General features: G+C 40.0%; 1 protein-coding gene, 1 long non-coding RNA gene and 1 other non-coding gene across 7 annotated transcripts in view; 1 reads left to right on the forward strand and 2 right to left on the reverse strand.

The window, feature by feature from the left end:
* FBXW4 (F-box and WD repeat domain containing 4) overlaps positions 1-16250 on the reverse strand; it is an 87168-nt gene extending 70918 nt beyond the window's left edge. For all 5 annotated transcript variants that reach the window (XM_042238730.1, XM_042238728.1, XM_042238729.1 and 2 more), the window contains exon 1: positions 15446-16250. In XM_042238730.1, the coding sequence (XP_042094664.1) occupies positions 15446-16245 (800 nt within the window). In that variant the 5' untranslated portion in view covers positions 16246-16250. The remainder of the gene's footprint in view (positions 1-15445) is intronic.
* LOC105604257 (uncharacterized) lies at positions 15440-24154 on the forward strand. The gene is made up of 3 exons (XR_003586581.3): positions 15440-15579; positions 20203-20251; positions 20437-24154. It is a non-coding gene; the product is annotated as an uncharacterized LOC105604257 (long non-coding RNA).
* On the reverse strand, positions 19348-19454 carry LOC114110344 (U6 spliceosomal RNA). Its single transcript, XR_003586626.1, has one exon. It is a non-coding gene; the product is annotated as a U6 spliceosomal RNA (small nuclear RNA).
* Positions 24155-25191: the final 1037 nt, after the last annotated feature.

The following is a 25191-nucleotide window of genomic DNA, read 5'->3' on the forward strand; positions in this document are numbered from 1 at the left end:
CTGGCAGGCTACAGGCCATTATTCAAAAGAACTGAAAACATATGCTCACAGGAAGACTTACACAAGACTAGTCACAGGACAGGTCTTCCCAGGATCCCATCTAGTACCCACATTGTATCTAGTTGTGTCTCCTGAGTCTCCTCTGGTCTAACAGTAGTTCCTCAGTCTTTCCTTATTTTTCATGATCTTCAATTCAGTTCAGTCGCTCAGTTGTGTCCAACTCTTTGTGACCCCATGGACTGCAGTCCATCACTGTCCTCCCTGTCCATCACCGACTCCCAGACCTTGCTCAAACTCATGTCCATTGAGTCAGTGATGCCACCCAACCATATCATCCTCTGTCATACCCTTCTCCTCCTGCCTTCAGTCTTTCCCAGCATCAGAGTCTTTTCTAATGAGTCAGTTCTTCGAATCAGGTGGCCAAAGTATTGGAGCTTCAGCATCAGTCCTTCCAATGAATATTCAGGACTGATTTCCTTTAGGATTGACTGGTTTGATCTCCTTGCAGTCCAAGGGACTCTCAAGAATCTTCTCCAACACCACAGTTCAAAAGCATCAATTCTTCGGCACTCAGCTTTCTTCACAGTCCAGCTCTCACATCCATACACGACTACTGGAAAAACCAAAGCTTTGACTAGACGGACCTTTGTCGGCAAAGTAATGTCTCTGCTTTTTAATATGCTGCCTAGGTTGGTCATAACTTTTCTTCCAAGGAGTAAGTGTCTTTTAATTTCATGGCTATAGTCACCATCTGCAGTGATTTTGGAGCCCAAGAAAATAAAGTCTGTCGCTGCTTCCATTGTTTCCCCATCTAACTGCCTGAAGTGATGGGACCAGATGTCATGATCTTCATTTTTTGAATGTTGAATTTTAAGCCCGTTTTTTCACTTTCCTCTTTCACTTTCATCAACAGGCTCTTCAGTTCCTCTTTGCTTTCTGCCATAAGGGTGGTGTCATCTGCATATCTTAAGTTGGTGATATTTCTCCCAGCAGCTTCATCCAGCCCAGCATTTCACCTGATGTACTCTGCATAGAAGTTAAATAAGCAGGGTAACAATATACAGCCTTGACGTACTCCTTTCCCTATTCGGAACCAGTCCATTGCTCCACATATGGGTCTGTTGCTTCTTCACCTGCAAACAGATTTCTCAGGAGGCAGGTTAGGTGGTCTGGTATTCCCATCGCTTTCAGAATTGTCCGGTTTGTTGTGATCCACAAAGTTAAAGGCTTTGGCATAATCAATAAAGCAGATGTTTTTCTAGAATTCTCTTGCTTTTTCTATGATCCAATGGATGTTGGCAATTTGATCTCTGGTTCCTCTGCCTTTTCTAAATCCAGCTTGAACATCTGGATGTTCTCAGCTCCCATACCACTGACGCCTTGCTTGGAGAATTTTGAGCATTACTTTGCTAGCATGTGAGATGAGTGCAATTGTGTGATAGTTTGAACATTCTTTGGCATTGCCTTTCTTTGGGATTGGAATGAAAACTGAACTTTTCCAGTCCTGTGACCACCGCTGAGTTTTCCACATTTGCTGGCATATTGAGTGCAGCACTTTCCCAGCATCATCTTTTAGGACTTGAAATAGCTCAGCTGGAATTCCATCACCTCCACTAGCTTTGTTTATAGTTACACTTTCAAAGGTCTACTTGACTTTGGACTCCAAGATGCCTGGTTCTAGCTGAGTGATCACACCATCATAGTTATTTGGGTCATGAAGATCTTTTTTGCACAGTTCTTCTGTGTATTCTTGCCACCTCTTAATATTTTCTGCTTTTGTTAGTTAGGTTCATACCATTTCTGTCCTTTATTGTGCCCATCTTTGCATAAAATGTTCCCTTGGTATCTCTAACATCTTGAAGAGATCTCTTGTCTTTCCCATTCTATTGTTTTCCTCTATTTCGTTGCAATGCTCACTGAAGAAGGCTTTCTTATCTCTTCTTGCTATTCTTTGGAACTCTGCATTCAGATGGGTACATCTTTCCTTTAAAACTTTTAAAATTTCTTTTTATCTTTTGCCATTCTAAGAAGCAAAAAAAGATTCCTCCCTGTTGTGCAAACATGTATTTTTTCTAATTATGGCTAAGACTGAATATCTGGTCATGTCTGAAAGCCATTTCTTCTGCGAAATGCTGATCTATGTCCTTTGTCCCTTTTCCAATTAGGCTTATGGTCTTTTACGTTTGTAAAGGCTCTTTATATATTCTGTGATGTCAATCTTTTCCTAATTTACTATTTGCTTTTACTTTATAGTATTTTTCCCATGCAGACATTTTGATTTTTATATATCCATTATTTCATGTCAATCTTTGCCAGAAATGACCCAAACTGATATGAATTTAATATGCAACAAAGTAAGGAAAGAAATCACTACTTAATTAGGGCTGTTTGTATAACATCTCCCAGCCTTACTAGAAAGAAAGGAAAGAAGAAAAATATACATGCCTAGTAGAACAGACTCTAAAATAGTCAACTTTGGGTAGCCAACTTTGGGTGTTTTTATTTTTTTCTTTATGTTATTTCCCAATTTTTTTACAATGTAATATTTTGGTAAAGATAAAAATAGTCATTAAAATAATAATACTTTTGATAAAACTGGATATCAATAGAGCAAAAAATTCTCATCTCATATCATAATATGTATATTTTCCCAAAATGAAAGAGTAAATTTAAAAGATTTTAACTAGAAGGTTTTCAAGTATTTAAATTTTAAATAGTGTATAGAAGGAAAAAAAAAGAATAAAATGAAAGTAACATAGTAGGGGAAGGCTAACAATTAATGCTATGAGTACAAGTTTTATCCCTAAAGCTTTTAAGGGACTGATAAAAATCTATCAGGATAACAGCCTGTCTCCGATACCCAGTCATTAATATCCAATAGCAGATAAGAACAGGCACACAGTGTTCACATGATAAACACTGCAAAAACATCCTGAAACAATAAGAGTTTACAAACATGCACATTAAAACAATTAATCAAGTACCACCTCACATCTATTAAGTGGAAAAATCACATGCTAGCTTTGGTTTGATAAAAGGCTTTGGGTTTCTTTACATATTGCTGGTGGCTTGCTAGTACAGTCTTCCAGAAAGGAACTCTGTCAAGAAAAGTTGTTACAGGACAGCTTCCAACCCAGCATTCCCAACACTGTCTCACAAAGAAATAATTCAAAAGAAAAATATTTTTTACAAATATATTTATAATTACAGCTATATATTAAGAGTTAAAATCTAGAAATAGCCCAAATGTCTATCTGTGGGGGAAAATGGTTTACTAATGCAATAGAATAAATATAGCTATGAGAAATGACAAATGTGAACACTGCAAAACATTCTGGATATTACTACAACAGTAGTGGTAATTTTAAAACAAAGTCTAATTTATAAAGATACTACATAAAACTATATACCCATAAATAGCTCAGAAGAGGTAAACAGATGGAGTTTTAGGAAATGAGTATTTCTTTTTAATATGCATCACATAACTGCTGATAGTTTGGTCTTTCCATTTTAACTTTAACCTTTTTATTGCGTTTCATTTAATTAACAGATTAAATGAAGTTGTGAGAAAGGCACAGAATGCAAATGTAGGAAACTTATCCGAGCCCCAGTCCTGCCTCTTACGACCTTGGTTACCTAATTTTTCTATTGTCCATTTTCTGCACATATGAAATAAGGATGGTATTTCATGCAATTGTGATGTTTTAAAATGACAATTAAAACAAAGTAACAGGTAAGTTACAAATCACTATGAAAAAGGTTATTTATTTTTTATATAGAGTAGTTTATATTGACAAATGGTGACATCACTATAGATAATCTAATAATCATTTATTTTTCTTCTAATTTAATTACATCTCTTAGAAATTATTCTTTTAAAGTCAGGCTGAATGATTAGGATTTGGGTACACACATGTTAAAGCTAAAATATATTACTGAATTCTTCTACTGGGTGAACACAGTCCTCAGTTTCACATTTCTAGACAGCAATCTACACTACTGCTAGATGGTTAGAAAACTGAGGTTAGCTATAAACAATCTCCTCTTTCATATCTGGGAGAGACTTGGAGATAAAATTTAACAGCAAGTCTAATCTTTTTCATTAAGACTTTAATTGTTTTGGTCCATCCTGTTAACTGTCTTTTATGGTCCTCAGTTTTAGCTCTAAGTTAGTAGGTAAAGGTGAAAGCAAAAATTGAATATTCTGGATCATAGCAAGAAGGAAATAAGGGGGAAAGAATCAATATACTTCCTGAATAAGGATAAGGACAATACTTCTCTCATCTCCCTGGTCACTTAAATGCCATTTGGTGACACTTTACTAAAGGTCAAACAAAACACTGCCCTGAGGGCCTGATCACAGCAGCAAGAAACTTTCAAAGTTGAACTTTAGAAGCTGCTACCAAGCGGCAGGTGCAGGCATCCTCTCCCACAAACAACAACATAATCAAAGTACTTGGCTCTGGCCCTTCAAAACAAATTTCAGCTCTAAAAAAACGTTCCACTTGGCTTTCACTTGAGAAATAGTGAAAAACAGTACCACTTTGCTAAAAGCAGCTTAACGCAGCTTTTTTTAAAAATCCCTTTTGTTTGTTCAATTCTTCCTGATGGTTAATTTCCCTAGTTGGTGGCCAAATCATATGTATATTCTTACTGGCTTTAGCACCTGAAAAATCAGGAGGAATAAAAAAAAAAAATTCCTCTCTCTGAAAACAAGTAGCCCTCCCTCCCTGTGGGGACCTATCACAGCCTAGTTAAAGGGAGTTTGTAGAACAAGGCATCCAAAGAGATTGAAAAGACAGGAGCAGGTGCCCCTGGGAATTCAGCAGGGACTCTTGCTTCCCATCCCAGAAACACTCTCCGGTTGGCTGTTCCTTTGACAGTTAGTGGTATAAAGTGGGGGTGCTCCCCCCAAAATGATTAGTGCCCTGTAAATAAACCTCTGGCGCAGCTGTTAACGCATGGAGAAATCTCTAACCTGGCCCGTGGGCCTGGTGGAACTTCCATTTTCCCAGCCCTCTCTTCTCTTGCCTCAGGCTCATTTTTCCACTTGGCCCCCCTCCCTCTCAGCTTTCCGGCACTTAGTCACCATTATAGTTTGACTGCATTCCTGGGTGCATGACCTATTTTAAACAAAAACAACACAACATGCACCCACAGTAAGCTATCAGGCCCCTTAGAATCTTGGCAACAGAGAGTCCAGAGGGACAGAAATTAATCTAGGCAGTTATCTAGAGTTCCCTTTCATTTCACCTCTCCTCATTCGCACTCCAAACCAAAAGCAAGTAAATAAACTGAATTTGAAGAAAAATGGCTGAGGGATGAAGGGGGCAGGTATGAGTATACTAGAGAAGTCATATCCACACAGTCTCTGAGATCAGAAACCTCCTGGATCACAAATCAATTTTCCTCTCTGGCTCATCATGAAGTTTGATTCCCCTTGATACCGTGCATGCTACCTACCTGCTGACTGACATGATTTCCATAAATATAACATCTTGCTGCTTTGGGAATTCAGGAGAGGAGGGTATCTGTCCACGAGCACAGAACAAGGCCATCTCAAGGGGCACTGGGCTAAGGAGCGGGGACGGGACTATGAAAAATGACGCCTAGGGCTTGGAGTTTTAATTCAACATTTTCTCAATTTCTTTGCTCTTTTTGCTCACTGGTAAGCAGATTTCCCCCACACAGCCTGTGCCTACCAGTGCTGCTACCAAGACTAAGACTTTAGCTTTAATGTATACACAAATATTTAAACAGTCCAAGACAAGAAGCTTCGAACTCTTCATTCATACCTATGTTAGACTAAATCCTCCAATGGCCTCAGGAGCAGAGGTCTATAATTAAGGTTCAAATTAAATCAATGAAAAACCATATATTGTGTTAAACTCTTATCCTTCAGACCAGGAATAGGGAACAGCCTCAACACCCAAGGTGAAGTGAGATTACAGAGAACATGCCCAGCATGGCGACAGGACAGAGAGCACAAGGAGAGCATGGAGCAGACCCAAATATCCCTTGAAAGGCCTCCAAAAGTCAGCTCCCCATACTCGTTCAACCTCACCTCCCAGGGCTTCACACTCCGCAACTGAACTCCCACCAAGCCATATCTCTTTTACATTCCTATCCCCATATCTTCTCCTATGTTGCCAGATCAGCCTACCTTTGTCCCCAACAAACGCTTACTTCCCACTTTGGGACCTAGTCAAATCCATCCATTCTTCAAAATCCAGCTTCAAGCTGCTACTTCCCTGACTCCTCCAACATTCTTCTCTCTCTCATGTGAACCCTTAGACTGAACCTACAGTAAACTTTGGCACTGTTAGCTTTGCATAGCTGTATGCCTCGGTTGTCCAATACAGTCATAATTTCCACAAAATTGAGTTTTAAAACTCTCAGTATTTCTAAAAATGGATCTCAACCAGTATGCTTCAGAGCAGTGATATACCAGGAACCTTAAATAAGTCTGCTATAAATTTTTTAATGATTTATAGACCTTATTTTCACTCAACCAAAGATCCACATTTTTATGAAAATATCTGTCAGACAAATTGCTGAGCCACAATATGGCTTACGACATAATTTGCTACAAAAAAAACAAAGACTGCATGTGCAGAGCAACATACATGAACTTAACCTCTAAAGATATAAGAGTACAAGGTCAGGGCAGTAAACAGTTCTACTCAGACATTAACATACCAAAGCAAGTAAATGGACAGGTTTTTCAACTTTCTGAAGCCAGCTTTTTTAAAAGAAGACATTCATCTTTTAATCCTTTAATGTACTATCAAAAGTTCTATCACACAAAAATATGTTTTAGACACAAAAGGTAAGAACCTTGTTCCTAGTATAATAGGTATTTTGATAGATACTGTCTAGGAACTGCTTAAGCAAGTTCTCAAAAGTACAGTTCTCCCTTTGGCAAGCCACACTTTCAACAAGACTTACAGATTTTCAAGAGCCTAGGCACACTACCTTCAAGCTCCAAAGGCCTTTCCTAAAAATGTACAAAATATCACACCTTCAGAAATTCAACCAAGGCCACCAAATTCTTATGCTAGAGAAGCTCAAGGAAAGGAATACGAGCAGATGAAGTATCTTAACGTGGCACCCACATGCCAAAGTTGTCCAAAGCAACGGGCATAACCCTGATTTTTTATGTGGGTTTAGGATTTAAGACCGTGTTCACACTCATTTCCTCCTGCTATTGGTCAACTTCTAAATTTGCAGGGCACTTGATCAGTGTTTGTATTATGCAAGACATTAGGAGATATTAAGCGGGAGAAAAAAGAATTTGATGTCCAAAACATTTTGGACAATGCTGAAACAAAAGTAAATAGATCTCTCTGGTACAGGACTTCCTTTAACTTACCAATGGGCACTGTGAGCTCTCAAGAGAGGGGATATGGAGCACAGCATTTCTCATACTCATTTAATCACAGAATCAGTTTTTCAAGAATCCCACAATACAGCTTTCAGAAAGGCTGATCTAGCACTTTCTAACAATAAACAATGGCAAGAAAGATGCCACTATTTTTTGTGAACAGGCCATCTTCTGAGTCATGAATCAGGCCAGACTCAGAAGTGAACTTGGTTCTCATATCATCACAATGACTTTTCCCTGGGCTCCCCATCTGAAATGTGAGGAATAATTATACTGCTCTGCTTCCCAGGGTTGGTTTTTTTTTCTCATTTTTAATCTTGTGATTGTGTTGCATATTAATCACCAAAACAGGTTCTCAGTCCAAGTGGCCAGGCTTCAAAATCACTGGTGCCCTTGCAGCCTGGATGAAGAGATGGAGAAAACATGAACCAGACGCCACTCAGAACGTTTTTACATCACCAGTTTCTAGGCCATTATGATAAAGTCAAACCGCAGCCAAGATAAGGGATGAAGAGAGGCTCTCCTTTAGTAACTCACTTCTGGAGGGAGGCCCCTTAGTCACACACACCACTTGTATCTGAATCTTGACTCACCTTTTCAACGTGGACTTTCTAAACGAAATTCAAAGAAACACAGGAGGTCAGGGGAGATTCCCTGGATCTACAGGGAAGAAAGAAAAGGCAGCACCAGCAGAAGATTATTTCCCTTTCTCTACAGAGAAAGAACCCATTACAGAGCTAGTGAGCAGGGGAAATAGCTTTCCTTTCAGTGCAACAGCTTTCCAGGAAAAGTATCTCAACATATTTACTATAAAACAATTTAATTTCCCTGTCCCATCACCTGCCACCCCATCCCCATCCCTGCAAAAAGCCCACAGATTGTGGATTTCCTCTCATTCTTGGCAGAGTTACCAGAAGAAATATAATACCCCCTTCGGACTGCTCCCAACAGCTGCTGGAACAAGAGGGGGAGCTGGGGGTAACCTTCCAAAGCTGCCTCTAAAAATGACCATTCCCCCTGCCAAACCATGCAGTCAGTGAACACAAGACAGCCCTTTTTCTACTTTCTTAAAGGGGAGATCCCAAAAGCAAGTGTTCCCTGGCCCCAAATACTGGCCTTCAGCCCAACTGTCCTCCTCATCTTAACTCTAAGCTGGCACTTCTAATACCTAATTCTTCCTTAACATGCACTTCTTAAAATAATCATCTACTTCTCCACTAGCATTTTTGGCTAGTTTAACCTGCCAATATCCAAGTTAGGGTTCTTATCAAACTCCCACTCAAAGTAATATATCCTTGTCTCTGTCCACCTCCAAAATACTACATTCCTCGGGTGTGCATGCACACGTGCGCACGCACACACACACACACATCTCCTTTCAGGTCAAGAACCTTCCTACAAAAACACCAAGGAACAAAGTCAGCAATGGTAAGGTTGCACTGTACCCCAGCCCTTTTCCCCTTCCCCAACATCATCTACACTAAATACACCTCAGTTCTGTCTAGAAAAGCCCCACTGCCAGGCAGCAGAGAAACTTCCAGTTAGCCTTCAGCCTCTCAGCTGAGACCACCAACAAAGAAGTTCATGAATGTCAACTGGGGGCACAGGCAATATCTCTCTTTGCTGAGGAGAAACTGGACAGAGCCTCCAGCATCATTCCCCAAAGGTGACAGCCGGGGCTGAGTGAAGACCGTGAAAACTGTACAAGAGCTGGGGGAGAAAATATAATGCAAGGAATGATTTGGAATCAGGGGCAGGAGAAGGTGGAGGCATGAACTGGCTGACCCCAAATGTCTTTTCCATCTCTAACTCCTATGATTCTTTGACCTCCAATTTTGTGCTGCGAACAAGGAATGGAAAGTCAACAGACGTGGTGATGTTTTGAAAGAGCCTGGCAGTCTGCTCTTGTCATTTAGTGGCCTTTGCATGTATTTTTTAAGGTGTCTCCATGCCCTGTCTTCATTTCACAGTTGTCACCTTTCTCAGCAATTTGAGCTCATGTCAAATACCAAAAAAGAAGGAGAAGAAGAAAGAATGTACTGGCAATTAATTGTGGGCTAAAGAGGGGCAGACACAGGGGCCCATTGGGTGGCCCAGACTTTCAGGGAGGGCAATGTGGACAATTTGGATATAATGAAAAACTGACTTCAAGTTGAGACAAGGGAGTCAAACCTCTAACAAGAGATAAATTCTTTCTCCAGACAGTCTCATACTCAGTTTTAGATACAGGTGAAACCTTTACATGATTCAAAATTCATAAACACATTCTTAATTAGAACAAACATCTTGCTTCTACTGATTATACCTTAAATTCTAATACTTGTTCAAATCTGAGCAAGACTGCTAAATAAAAAGGTCTTTTCTCAAGAATAAACCAAATCTTTGGATTTTCAACTTCATCTGATGGCCAACACACCTGAGATACATTCTGGAGTTTATCAAAAATCTGTTTCTGTAGATCAGAGTGTGGGGGCATGTCAATTTTCACTGGAAATTCAAAACTCAACTTTCTCCTTGTTTTTCCAAACAATCTCATCTTAAATATTCAAAAGTTATTGGAGCCTGGCCTCAAGCAGAGTCTACCTGAAATTCTCCCTGTTCCATGGTTCTGAGTTAGGACCAGAAACTAATTCAATGCCAGGGTTACTCGAGAGTTAAAGTTAAGCTGCCACACAAAGATAATCCTTTTCTATGTCAAACACTTAAAAATAATTTTTTTTAATGTGTATGCTTCATCAGTAACCTCACTGCCAGTTTGATTTCAAGCAGCTCAAGCACAATCTTTACCTAAGATGAAGGGGCTAGACATAGAAAACTGAAAGTAAGAAACAGTATTGAAATACTTGCAGAGATTTCATTCCAACATGAACTATTTATCTTGCAGATTATGAGGACTTTGGGTTTCTCCATGATTCTGCCTTCAAAGTTAGAAGAGTCATCCCCTACTGTTTGAGTTTTACAGACTAGAAAGGAAATAAGCAGCTTCCATATTCTCACAGTCTTGAAGGAAAGTCTTCGAGTTTGCATTTGGAGGTACTGACTGCACTAGACCATTTCCTGTTTCCACAGGTGTATTGTTTTATTTATTTCAAATATGTAAACTGAACTCACTTTTATTAACTCACAAAACCATTCAAAACAAGGCCTTTCCAAAAAGTTGAAAATAAATACAGCCATATATGAAACCTTTCAATGAACTGGAGAACAAGAAAGTGATTGCTTTCTAGGTACCGTAGAAAGATGAAGGAGAGAGCCAAAGTTACTTTATGTTGCTGTTTTTTGAAAATCACTGTTAAAGCCTTAAAAGTAACCAGTGAGCAATGTCTTTTCTGTTCAGAGTTAGGAAACTTTATGCTTTCTGGGTCAAAAAAATGCTCTTAGGTGCAATCATTTTAAAACAAACAAACACACTCTGCTTATCTGTGTCCATCTCACCACTTTGGACGTTAATCATCACTGAAATAGATACCCCAGTCCCTCAGCCTCAAAGAGCTCCAAGCCTACAAGACCCTGGCTAAGGAATGAATGTACATGCCAGGGCAAACACCTCAGAGCCTGACTCCCTAAACACCTATTGTTAATTCTAGGCAAATCTATGACAGGCAAACGCAAGAGAGAACCCAGGTAATGCTCAAAGGATATTTGAAATAAAACTCAAGTTTGAAAACATACAGGACTTACTTTAGGAGGGAGATGATCAAGAGAGGTAAAAGTATTTAAGATAAGACTGCAAAAGTATTTTTTAATAGATTTACATACATGGGTATACTTTTTTCTTTCCATTCCTTGCTTTTGTTAACTTACAGTGTCCAAATTTACAATTAGCACCTTTGCTCTTCCACCTGTCATACTGTCTAACTTCTTGCATTTAGCCTATATTATAAACTGACAGAGTTAAATTTCATTGTTTTGTTCTTGAAGACTGAACTAGCTTAGTTTTGCCTCTACTCTTTAGGGAAAACTTGCAAGATTGCTATATGAAACATTTCCTTGATTTTTATATTAAAGATATTTCTATTCCCCCAGGATTCATAGAACTTTCAAACAAAACTGATTTTAAACCAGATGACGGACTCAAACTGTCTTTGTGTCCACTTGAAAAAAAGAAAAGCTCAGGAAACCTACCAGTGTTCACTGGTAGGGCAAGAGGCCTAAAGGGAAGCAAATTATTTGTTTGTGGTTTCAAAGTGGCCAAAATGCCTTCAAGCACAAGTATAAGACCATTAACAAATCACAAGGAACCAAAGCAGTTCATCTTACTCAACAAAGCTATGATCAGTTAGGAAGAGCCAAACTGAATGGGACTTGCCCTGGGCCGGAAGGTCAGTAAACCTTAGCAGTTTGTGTTTCTGAGAATTCAGGAGGCTCTTCGGCAGGGAGAGCAGACCCTAAAGCCTACAGCTTCTGCTGTCCTGTTTCCAAAAACATTCAGGACAGGTGAGAGAAATTCAGCCATGTATGTGTTTTCCCCCACCTTCTGTCTTTAGGCAGCCTCTCTCTGTCAGACCATCTCCACTTTTGCTATATACAGACTGACTAGAGGAGAAACCACGCAACTTGAAAGTTCCATTTTACAACAATTCAATGAGTGCCTACTATGTGCTGAACACTGTGCTATCACTAACACATCACAATGGTTAAGCCTTGTTTTACTGGCTATGTTACTCTCATTCTTTATAGATGATAAAACTCTGGGGCAGTGAAGTTGTGTGGCTTCTCATAAAATGAAGTTTTGTGCTTATATAAAACTTGTCCTACTGTCCAGTGTGCAGTTAATTAGCCCAAAATATGAACTACAGCCCCGCCACAATCCAAACATCCATATTTTCACTGAACTTTGGGCCCAGGCTCCCTAATGCCCTAAGATGACTGGGGTACATGCCATCTCCCTCCAGGGATGATAACAGCCCCTCTTGGTGGGTTATCGTGTCTCTGCAGCTGTCCAAAAACAGACCACACTGGTAAACATTCTCTCCACCTGCTGTAACACGCATAACATTCTCCCTCAACTCAGAAAACATGAACATGACCCTGCTCTTTATCAAGTGTTATGGTAAAACAACTTCCTAGAAGGCTGGCGATACCACATCCTAGGATACAGGCAAGAAATCAAAACATGTGGCTAAAAAAATAACAAAGCCAAATCACCTGGCAGTCTCAACGCACTTTATACTGTAAACTCATTTTCATTTTGTTATTATCACTTACAGAATGCACACTCATTCACATTATCTCCCAGAGCACTTGAAAAGGAAAGAAAAATAAACATAAATTCTTTCATTTGTTCATTCAGTGTCTATAAGGAGGGCAGTCTATGGCCATACTACCTTGAAAGTGCTCGATCTCATCTATAAGGAGAGCAAGAAAGCCAAATTTTGCCATGGCTGGACTGGGTTTAGGTATTTCAGACAACTGCTCTTCAAGGTCAACTGATATGTTCTCTGAAAGAGTTTTTCATTATAAGAAATGAAGATGGGCTTCCCTGGTGGCCCAGTGGTTAAGAATCCACCTTGCAATGCAAGGGACACTGGTTCAGTCCCTAGTCTGGGAAGATCTCAAACCTGGCAGGGCAACGAGGCCCGTTGAGCCTCTGCTCTGGAGGACATGTGCAACAATTACAAAAGCCCTAGAGCCTGTACTCTGCAACAAGACAAGCCCATGCAGCAAGAGAGACCCAGCACAGCCAAAATAAACAAATATATGTATATTTCTTAAAATTCTTCTAACAAAATGAAGGTAACAAGACTTATATGCCCCCTAAATCCCAGAAAATCATTATTATCAACAAAAAAATCATACTAGAAATATAAAAGTTAAAACAATAAGGTTCAAAATTTCCAAAAAATTTTAGCAATCCTGGGCATCATTAATAATACCCAACTGGAAAACATACTGAAAAAGAGATTGCATCACACCAAAAAAAAAAAAGCATATTTAGGAATAGTAACAGATATGTAGTTACTTTACAGTGAAATGCACAGAAACTTTTGAAAAGGCACAGAATTTTTATTTAGCTAGGGGGCTGAATGAGAATGGAGATGTCACACTCTCACACACACACAAATCACAAATCCAACAAGGAAAATTTAACCCTAACAGATATTACACTATCAAAAGGCAACAATATTTAAAATAGAATGGAAATGGAAAAATACATCAGTGGAACAAAATAAAGTTCAGATATAGACCCAATATATATACATACATATATGTATGTATATGTGACTATATACACACATAGATATATAAAGTCAATATCTGTCAAAGCAAGCTTTCTAAAACAAATTATTTTGTCTTTCTAAAGGGAAAGACACGAATTACTTAACAAAAAGTTTAGTGGTAACTAGGTAACTGTTTAGAAAAAAAGAAGGTTGAATTCAGGGCCCTTACACCGAAAGAAAAGTGATATTGATGAAAGTGTTGACAATCAAAAAAAATCAAATTATAGGAAAACCAGCAGAATGTCAAAGAGAAGATTTATTATGTCTGTGGGAGAAATCATAAATTTCTCAGTTTTGGAAGGGGAAGGAAAGATTTAAAAAAATCACAAAAACTAGCATATTCTGATATATTTAAATCTAAAACTTCTATAGGCTAAAAACAGTGAAATAAAAAGAACAAACTGGGGGAAATATTTGCATCAAAGATGACAGATTAGATCCTAATATCTATGACCCACAAGGATTGTAATCTAAGAGTAGTGTCAATACCCCAATAATAAATGGGCTAAGACTAGGAAAAGACAATCTCATAGGTGAAACAAACACAGGGGAAAATACTTATCCTGCTAAAGGAAGGCAAAATAACAAAACTTTGAGATATCATTATATGTCCACTAAAATAGCAAAGATTTTTTAAATTCTTATATGAAATCGCCACTAGTGCCACTGTAACTTGGTACAATGCCTTTTTACAAACCATAACCTTTGACTCAATAATGCCAATCTTGAGAATTTATTCTAAGGAACCAATTCAAAAAGACATGTATTATACAGTATCTGACATATCTCAATAAAGCTGTTACCAAAAATGCATTGAATTATTCATTTCCTTGTTATCTATGACAGCAAAAAGCTGGATACAGCATGAAAGTCTAATATTAGAGGAAAGTTTTTAATCTCATAGTACAGCCCACAAACATTATGTACCTATTCTGCTAGATCAGTAGGATAGCAACTAAGTGGGGGAAGAAGTGTGCAAATGAAAAGCAATTTTTAAAACTGAACAGATGCCTAGAGGTGATATTATAACTTTTTATGTTTTACACCAACTTTTCTTAATGTTGCTATATTGTATTAAAACTATCTTAAAAAATTTTTTAATCCAAATTGGATGGAGTTGGGTGCAATCAGAAAGTTTTTACTCCATTTCCACACATTTTCTCCCCTTCCTATGTAACAGCTTACATGATTAAGTTCTGCATTCACAGGCTTCAGATCCTACTTAGAACAGGCCAAATTACAATACCATGCCTTCACGTACAGTCTGTACCTCATCCAACTCCCTGCCATAAGCAAGTACCCTTATTGTGTGTCATTCTGCCTCCATCAAGTCATAAATTATCGCTGACACTTGGACCAAGGGCCTTTTTTTTTTTGGAGTGTGAGCCCTTTTCTCCATATTTGATTTTATCAGAGCCCAGAAGCCTAACGGAGTGAGAGGATGAATGTCCACAAAAACGTCCTGATAGACCACACAGGGGACATGAGTCCTACACCTGTATGAGAGGAGGCCTCTAAAGCCACAGACCAGCCGGGCTCCTCTGGCGCTGAGGAACCCAGGCGGTCAACGTCTGCGAAAAGGCACATTTAACAGCTGAAGAGAGTGCTTAAGATGGCTAATTGTGAGGAGCTGCCCACAGAGAGGGTGCTGACTAAGGGAGATGCTCTTGGGAGGTTTCCTCAGATGGAGGCCTCCGAGAGGAACTGGGTGCTCGGGAAGGGGACGGGTTTGGACCTCGGAATTCAGGGTACGACACGGCCCCGGGCCGACCAGGCCGCGGCGCCCCGCCCTTTCCCGGGACGCGGGCCGGCCTGGGGCGGGGAGCGGGCGGGCGCTTACAGGTCGGTGCCGAGCCGCGTGAAGCCGGAGTTGAGCGAGGCCCGGGCTATCCGGCGCCAGAGCAGGTCGCAGCTGGTGAAGCGCCGCAGCCAGCGGCACACCTGAGCCAGGCGGCCGAGGGCCTGCATGTCCAGGTAGGAAAAGATGAGCAGCAGCAGCTCCTCCGGCAGGCACAGGAGTGCGGGCCCCGCGGCTGGGCGGCAGGCTGGCTCCCGGGCCGCCGCCGCCGCCGCCTCCTCCTCAGCCGCTGTCGCCATGGCCGCCCGTGTCCCCGCGAGGCGGCCCCAAGCCTGACTCCCTCGTCCCTGTGCTCTTGCCGGCCTGGCGCCCTCCCGCCTCCCAGTCCTGACCCTCCATTCCTCCTTCTTCCCCTCACTTCTCCCTTTGGCCTCCTTTCGCGCCCCTGCGCTCCCCTCATCTCCCCTGACGAGCCTTCTCGCCCCTTCCTCCACGCTTCCGCCTCTCTCTCCTGCCTTTCCTAGGCCTGCACTCGGTCCCGCCTCAGCCCCCAGCCCCGTTTCCTCCTTCGCCTGTGGCCGCTCCGGCTTTCCTTCCGCTCCGTTTCCTTTTCCGCCTTGCCCTGCTCCCGCTTTCCCCTTCCCCTTCCTCCGCTTTCCTCTCGCGGCTCTCCCTTCCTCCTGCAGTTTCCTCGTCTCCCCGCTCTCGCCCTCGCCGGGCCCACCGTTCCCGGGGGCCCCCACGCCGCCCTGGCTACCCATGAGCGGCCGCGGGGCCGGCCCGACGCGGAGCCAAGCCCGAGCCGCCGCCACAGCCGCCGCCCTGGGAGGAGGCGACACCATGCCGGACCGGGTCACATGGGGCGGCGCGGGCCGAAGCCTGGGCCCGCCCCTCACACCCGAGGCCGTGGAGCGGCTTCGTAGTGCGGGCGGGGTCGTAGAACGGCCCCCTCCCATGCCCCGGGCCGCCCCGAGCGTGTGCCGGAAACACAGCGTGAGTTCATCTAGCACGTGAGGCCCACCAAGCGCCTGGTTAAGACCACCCGAGAAGCTTCTGCCTTCGAGCAGCAGCTAGTTTGAGGCCCTGCCCTCAAGAAGCACCCACTTGGGTGGCCCTCCCCCTCTCATACCCCTCTTCTACCTCATCTGATGCCTGCTTTCCACAGGCCATATACCAGGGCCTCATGAACTGCACCCCTAGAAGTTGGCAGGTTCCTTAGGCCGGGTTCTCACATTAGGTATATACCTCAGTTCTAGCAATGAGCTGGTATTTTTGACATTTTGGAAGACTGTAGTCCTCTAGGTCCTGCATCCACTCCCTGGTCATGGATAAGCAAGTGGTAAAGCTATTAGTCACCACCCAAGTGCCAGTGGATTCTCCAAGGTCATCCAGGAGCCCTTCCCCACACCATTCATTCCATTCACACTGCTACTGCTGCTGCCAAGTCGCTTCAGTCTTGTCTGACTCTGTGCGACCCCATAGACGGCAGCCCACCAGGCTCCCCCATCCCATTCACAAGGGTACCATTTTGAAGAGAGAGCTAAGAAAAGTCTACTGAAGTCCCATGCTGTCCCATACTGTTTCCTCTAGTCACATATGGCTTAGAGGCATTGAAAATGTGACTAGTCCAAATTGAGGTGGATTTTGAAGACTTATGCAAGATAAAGAATGTGAACTATCGTGTTAATAGATTTATAATACATGTTGAAGTGATAAGATTTTTGATACATTGGCCTAAATATACTTTTGTAACTACTAGAAAGGTTAGAGTTATACATGTGACTTGAATTTGCAGCCCACATTTTTTCTATTGAACAGCACTGGGGAAGGCAATAAGATTTGCAGGTGGGGGAGGAAGATACCTATCCCTAAGTATCCTGTGCCTCAAACCCTAATAGTAAAAATTTTAGGGGTTTATTTTGTTTTTACATCTTAAGATCCATTTTCAGAAGAAAGAATGAATGAAATATCAACTCTGGAAATGATTCAATAGGTAGCATAAGGCAAGACCTAAGAGAGGAAGGACATTGCATTATGTCACCACAGAAGCATCATGTAACAAGGTCAGACTGGTATCTGGCTTTGCCCTAGAACTGCTTTTTGATCTTAGCAAAACAACAACAAAAAACCCCACCTATCTTGGCCTTTTAGTGTTCTCAGTCTGTAGTGGAGATAATGCCTCTGCCTTACTTTCGAGGGATAAATGAGATGATCCCTGTAAAATGCTTTGAACTCCTCTAAGAAAATTCTCAATAATAGTTACAGGTCAAATCCTGTTACAAAAAAATACCCTACAAAAGGTGTGTGTTTGGGGGAGGTACAACAAAGGCTTTGTGTAGAAAAAAGATTTCCAAACTCCAGCCAGTGGTTTACTTATTAAAAGCAATATTTGACATGACATTTCAGTACAACTGAAGAATTTAGACCATCTCTTAGAAATCATTATAAAGATATTTACTTATTTCATACTGTTAGAAGGGTGTTGAGGTAGGAATGCTGAATATTGAGGTAATATCAACTCAACATTTATTGATTTTGCTACAGTTGTATACTGTGAGCCACTCTGGAAGGAAAACAGATGAATATAGCATATGGTTCCTACATTTTGTCTTCTGATTGTGTTAAACATGTTTGTAATTTCTTACTGTTTATTTTTTTTTAACCATTTCTTTACACAGAGTAAAACTAAGTGATTCATCCACACTGTACCTTGTTTTCAGTAGAGGACTTGAAGGCACAGAAAATTGTTTAATTAAATCAAGTATTAAAATCCACAATCACACAAATGCAACTTATTCTTTATCCCATGTTGCCCTCATTACTGGAGAAATTAAACCATCACTTAAAAATATCACCTTCTTTTGCACCCAAACTAGAGATCAAGTGAGCTAAAATTTATGATTTACAAAATAAGCCAAAGTACTCACTATGCAGAAAGGCAAAGCCAAAATGGAAAATTGGCATATATTCTGTTATTTGGTGGTGATTTGGTGTATCCCTAAATTCCTAAGCTATTAAAAAAAAAAACCCTACAGTTTAGTTTCAACTCAGAGAAGCACCTAGAATTTTTCATCAACCCTCCCTCCCTCATAAAGCAAAAAAATCCAATGTGGGATTTAAACCAAACTTGAAAAAAACTACATCACAACAAACACTTTTAAAATTCTTTTTGGAGACAGATTATTTTAAAAAATCAGCTGGATGGGAATTTCCTGGTCGTCCAGTGGTTAGGACTCCATGCTTTCACTGCCCAGGCCCTGGGTTCAATCCCTGGTTGAGGAACTAAGATTCTACACACTGCATGGTACAGCCAAAAAAAGATAAAAAATCAGCTGGGACTGAAAAAAATGATTTGTAACAAAAGTAAATGCATATCTTCATGGAACACTGAATGGTATTTTATTATCAAAGAAAATAAACACGTTAATAGCTAGGAAAAAAAGAAAATAAAAAGAGTACACTGGACTTCAAGACATCTTTAGAAAATCATCAACTCCCTTGAAGTTTAAATCCAGGAAACAGTGAAATAATATGGGGGGGGCGGGGTTGAAATTTACATTTTTTAAAAAAAAATCTTTTCTTTATTTTAATTTGGCTGCACTTGGTCTTAGTTGCTGCATGTGGGATCTAGCTCCTTGTCCAGGGATCGAACGCAGGCCCCCTGCATTGGGAGTGCAGAGTCTTAGCCACTGGACCACCAGGGAAGTCCCTACCTTATTTTTAATAAGGCATTTTAAATTTAGAATTTGAATAATAAGTAAACTGTAAGCATTGGACTACTTTTAACTTAGAATGCCAAAAACATGAAATTCATAATATTCTATTTTTATTTTTTTTTACTCAAAAAAGAGAAAAGTTTTATTATTGAGTAAGCATTATACCATGCCTATCGCAGTTAATGACTAAAAAGATGTTAAATCAAAAAGAAATCTCACCCTTTTATAAAAAATCTGGAACGCTTCACAAATTTGTGTGTCATCCCTGCACAGGGGCCATGCTAATCTTCTCTGTATCATTCCAATTTTAGTATATGTGCTGCCAAAGCAAGCACGCATAATATTTTAAAACATAAGACTCAATTTCTTTTTTCTACTTTTTAAATAGAAGATAGGTGATTTGCAATATCAGTTCTAGGTGTATAGCACAGAGACTCAATATTTTTATAGATTATATTCCATTTTATTATAGAATATTGCCTATATTTCCTATGCTGTAAAATGTATGAGACTATGAATTTCACTGAGAATTCAGAAATACTAATATTAGTTTAGCTTCCCTAGTGGCTCAAAGGCTAAAGCGTTTGCCTGCAATGCAGGTAGACCTGGGTTCAATATTACTTTACCTTTAGAGAGGATTTTTAAGTTCAGATGTAAAGTTCTTTGTGTATGTCCATGTAACTGACTTGCTTAGTAGTAATTATTGTTACAGGTATTTTATATGTTTAGGATTGTGAAAAAGCTTGAACTGTGTGTTCTGTACATTCTCGTAAACATAGATGACAATCTTAGGAAGGAGACTCCTCCCACATCCAATATGCCAGTGCCCGCATGCCTCTTAAGCCCTCAGGGCCCCAGCCTTTAACTTTAAAAGTAAGCAGATTTAGCAGGGGAATTATTCTGAGATGAATGAGAAAGAATGAGATTATTTTGTGAATGACATCTTAATAATAATAGCATATATTTATTGAGCACTGACTGTGTATCAAGCACTATTATAAGAGCTTTCCATGTATTGTCTCACTTATTCTTATCAATAACCACATAAGGAAGATACGATTAACCTATTTTTTTTTTTTGCAGAAGATGAAACTGAAGCATATGGTCACACCGTTCCTAAATGACAGAACAGGTATCAAATCTAGACATTCTAACCCCAAAGCTCCTACTCTGAACTGTGCCTTCACCATGGTGGTGGTTTAGTCACTAAATTGTGTCCGACTCTTGCGACCCCATGGACTGTACCCCACCAGATTCCCCTGTCCATGGGATTTCCCAGGCAGGGAAACTGTGGTGGATTGCCATTTCCTTCTCCAGGGGATCTTCCCAGCCCAGGAATCGAACCTCGGTCTCCCGCATTGCAGGCGGATTCTTTACCAACTGAGCTACAAGGAAAGTCCTAAGCCTTCACCTTATACAACAGAAAATGGAATAGGAATAAGGCATTGAATTCAGAGTCTTCTAGGATCCCTTTCAATTAATATAGCCACACCTAATAATATACATTTCCTCTGACCTTCAGACAGGTCTGGTATCTAAATAAAAGCTGCTTCTAAACAACTAAAGTAGATCTTGTCCTTGTCTCAACTATTAATACTTTCTAAGGGTCAATATGTAGAATCCACAGCCTCTTATGCTTTTCATAGTCTTTTTGCAAAGCTTCAAAAGGATTTGTAGGAACTACTGTCTTGCAAGAGAAGATATAACAAAAGTTTAGTAATTTCATCATTTTACTTCAGCTTCTACTTCTTTTGTTAAATTAAATAACAGTGTGTGTGTAGTATGTATTATATGAGCCTTTTTTTGTAAATGTGTCCCTATTTATATATATTCAAAAGAAGACTTTGTAGAATAATGCTAATAATGGTTATTTCTAGTAATGGAATTTTACTTTGTACTTTTCCCTGTTGCTTGATTTTTTTTTTTTTAAAGCAGCATGGATCACCTTTACAAAATCCATAAAGTCTCCCAAAAAGAAAATTAGTTGTTATGCATCCAAACACACCATGCAACAAGACAGTTGGAGAAGCCTAGATCATTGCCAGAGTTTTAACTAGCCACCTAAGTTTCTTCAAATTTTATTTCATTTAAAATGTGTCTCATGTAATAGTAAAATAAAGAACAAATTAGAGTATAAGAAGGAAGAAATGAGGACTAATGATAAATATATAAACATTTGAGCATCACATAAATAGAAAGATAGAGTCTAAAGTTTTGTTTTCAGAAATTATACGTCAGGTTCAATCCCCTTCAGTCGCTCAGTCATGTCCGACTGTTTGTGACCCCATGGGCTGCAGCACGCCAGGCTTCCCTGTCCATCACCAGCTCCTGGACCCTGCTCAAACTCATGTCCATCGAGTCGTTGATGCCATCCAACCTCTCATCCTCTGTTGTCCCCTTCTCCTGCCTTCAATCTTTCCCAGCATTAGGGTCTTTTCCAGTCAGTCAGTTCTTCACATCAGGTGGCCAAAGTTTTGGAGCTTCAGCTTCAGAATCAGTCCCTCCAGTGAATATTCAGGACTGATTTCCTTTAGGATTGACTGACTTGGTCTCCTTGCAGTCCAAGGGACTCTCAAGAGTCTTCTCCAGCACCACAGTTTGAAAGCATCAATTCTTCAGCACTAAACCTTCTTTATGGTCCAACTCTTACATCCATACATGACTACTAGAAAAACTGTACCTTTGACTAGACGGACCTTTGTCGGCAAAGTAATGTTTCTGCTTTTTAATATGCTGTTTAGGTTTGTCATAGCTTTTCTTCCAAGGAGCAAGCATCTTTTAATTTCATGGCTGCCGTAACCATCAGCAGTGATTTTGGAGCCCAAGAAAATAAAGTCTGTCACTGCTTCCTCTGTTTCCCCATCTATTTGCCATGAAGTGATGGGACCAGATGCCACGATCTTCATTTTTTGAATGTTGAGTTTTAAGCCAGCTTTTTCAGTCTCCTCTTTCACTTTCATCAAGAGGCTCTTCAGTTCCTCTTTGCTTTCTGCCATAAGGGTGGTGTCATCTGCCTATTGAGGTTATTGATATTTCTCCTGGCAGTCTTGATTTCAGCTTGTGCTTCATCCAACCCACCATTTTGCCTGATGTACTCTGCATATAAGTTAAATAAGCAGAGTGACAGTATACAGCCTTGACATACTCCTTTCCCAATTTTGAATCAGTCTGTTGTTCCACGTTCAGTTTTAACTGTTGCTTCTTGTCCTGCATTCAGATTTCTCAGGAGGCAGGTAAAGTGGTCTGGTATTCCCATCTCTTGAAGAATTTTCCAGTTTGTTGTGATCCACACAGTCAAAGGCTTTGGCATAGTCAATAAAGCAGAAGTGGATGTTTTTCTGGAACTCTCTTGCTTTTTTGATGATCCAACAGATGTTGGCAGTCTGATCTCTGGTTCCTCTGCCTTTTCTAAATCTAGCTTGAACATCTGTGCTCAGTTCACATATTGTTGAAGCCTCGCTTGAAGAATTTTCAGCATTACTTTGCTAGTGTGTGGGATGAGTGCAATTATGTGGTAGTTTGAACATTGCCTTTCTTTGGGATCAGAATGAAAACTGACCTTTTCCAGTCCTGTGGCCACTGCTGAGTTTTCCACATTTGCTGGCATATTGAGTGCAGCACTTTCACAGCAACTCCATCACCTCCACTAGTTTTGTTCGTAGTGATGCTTCCTAAGGCCCACTTTACTTCAGACTTCAGGATGTGTGACTCTAGGTGAGTGATCACAGCATTGTGGTTATCTAGGTCATTAAGATCTTTCTGTGTATTCTTGCCACGTCTTCTTAATATCTTCTGCTTCTGTTAGGTCCTTACCATTTCTGTCCTTTATTGTGCCCATCTTTGCATGAAATGTTCCCTTGGTATTTCTTGGTATCTGCTCAAATTTTCTTGAAATCTCTAGTCTTTCCCTTTTTTTGTTGTTGTTGTTGTTTCTATTGTTTTCCTCTATTTCTGTCAGGTTGGCAGTTTATATTCTGAAATCCTGTAAGAAATACCAAGATCTGATCTGTTTTCCTGTGAATCCACCATCTTTGTCATATTGAAAGATAAAATATATTTTTATTTCATATGAAACAAGTTAAAATATTGTTTAAAAAGTTATATAGAGAAGACTAGAAGGAAATATGTTCAAATTGTAGAAATGGATGCTGATGAGAGGTGGAATTATGGAAAGTTCTTTCTGCTGTTGCCTTACCCTTTTCTATATTTTCTAAGTTTTCTGCAGTGAACATATATTACATAGATAATGAATCTTTTTTTAAAGAAAAAAACCTAAGAGGTGTTTGTACCTGAATGTACAAAATCATTTCATTCAATTTAAGATAATTAATTTTAATATTTTTAAAAGTCCATTTACAAGTCTCCCACATAATTCCAAACAATTTGTTATACTTCACCTTCGAGGACATGGAGCACAACTACTCTCCCCACCGCACATACATACTCCCAAGAGGACTGCATGTGGTGACTTCCTTCCAAAGAAAACTGTATGTAAAGAGGAGAAAAAAAGAGTACCTTTCCATGGAGAAGGCTGACAAACACTATTTCAGCCAGGTGATCAACACCTGTTCAACATCATCAGCTGTAAGTCACATGGATAGTAGGTACCCTTGATACACATGATGAAAATGGTACTTTACCTCTGCGGCCATGCTCCCCAAAAGCCATAATCCCAGTCTAATAATGAGAAAAACATGAGACAAATCCAAACTGAAGGATGGTTTATGAAACTACCTGACCAGTCCTCTTCAAAAGTGTCGAGATCATCAAAAATAAGGCAAGTCTTAGAAATTGTCACAGCCAAGAGGAAACGAGTCATGACAAATAAATGGAATGTGGTATCCTAGAGCAGAAAAGAGAATATTAGGTAAAAACCAAGGAAATCTGGTTGGTCCATTAATCATTACAAATGCACAATACTGATATAAAATGTTGATAATGGTAGTATGTAAGAACTCTATTCTGGTTTCACAATTTTTCTGTAAATCTAAATCTATTATACCAAAATAAAGGTTTTTGTTTGTTTTTTGTAAAATTTATTTTACCCTTTTGTGACTTTTTAGAAAAAAATCTTGGCAAAACTTATAATGCACATGAAGGCTGTGTTTCCTGAGTTAGAAATTTATGATATTATGAAACCTATCTTGTCATCCCAAATGCAAAAGCAAGACATAAAAATATTGTCCCGTAAGTCATCTCCAACAAAATTTAAACTACTACTTAAGACTTTTAATTATCCAAACTTATAGCTATACTGAAAAGGTTGATTTTTTTCTAGGGTCAGATGTCATTCTAAGATACTGTTCTGACTTTACAGCTGTGAGAAACACACATTTCCAAGCACCAATTTATGTGTGAAAGATATACACACGTACACAAAATTTAAGGACCATATGGCAAGTAAGGTAAGAGGGTGGGCAAAATAGAAATATCAAATGGGACTGTGGGATTGTGGGAATAAGAAAGCAGATTTCTAGATTTGCCAGTTCAGTAATGCTACCATTAGTTAGTCTGAGATAGCCTTATGTCAATAAGTGGTGTTCAAAGAAATTTTGAACAAAATGGAGGGCCTAATGCCATCAGCATTAGGATCTAAGATAATTCATGTTGACATCAGAATTTGTGATTTTTCTGATCTCTGTCAGAAGACAGAGTCATTTGGCAACAAATGATGGAATATACAAAACGAAGATGAAGGCAACCATAAATCTTGTGGAATGTTCTGGGAATTTCTTTAAATACATACATGTGCATGCATGGGTTTGTGCCTGCTAAGTCGCTTCAGTCATGTCCGACTCTTTGCAACCCTGTGAACTGTAGCCCACCAAGCTCCACTGTCCATGAGGATTCTCGGCAAGAATACTGGAGTGGGTTGCCATGCCCTCCTCCAGAGGATCTTCCCGACCCAGGGATTGAACCTGCATCTCTTATGTCCCCTGCACTGGCAGGCAGGTTCTTACCACTAGCGCCACCTGGGAAGCCCAAATACATACATAGATATGTACATAAAAATAAAGTTACCACTGAGATAGAATATATATAAATATGAGTTCTTTTTCAAGAAGAACATGA

Source organism: Ovis aries, chromosome 22, assembly GCF_016772045.2.
Source record: "Ovis aries strain OAR_USU_Benz2616 breed Rambouillet chromosome 22, ARS-UI_Ramb_v3.0, whole genome shotgun sequence".
NCBI lineage: Eukaryota > Metazoa > Chordata > Mammalia > Artiodactyla > Bovidae > Ovis > Ovis aries.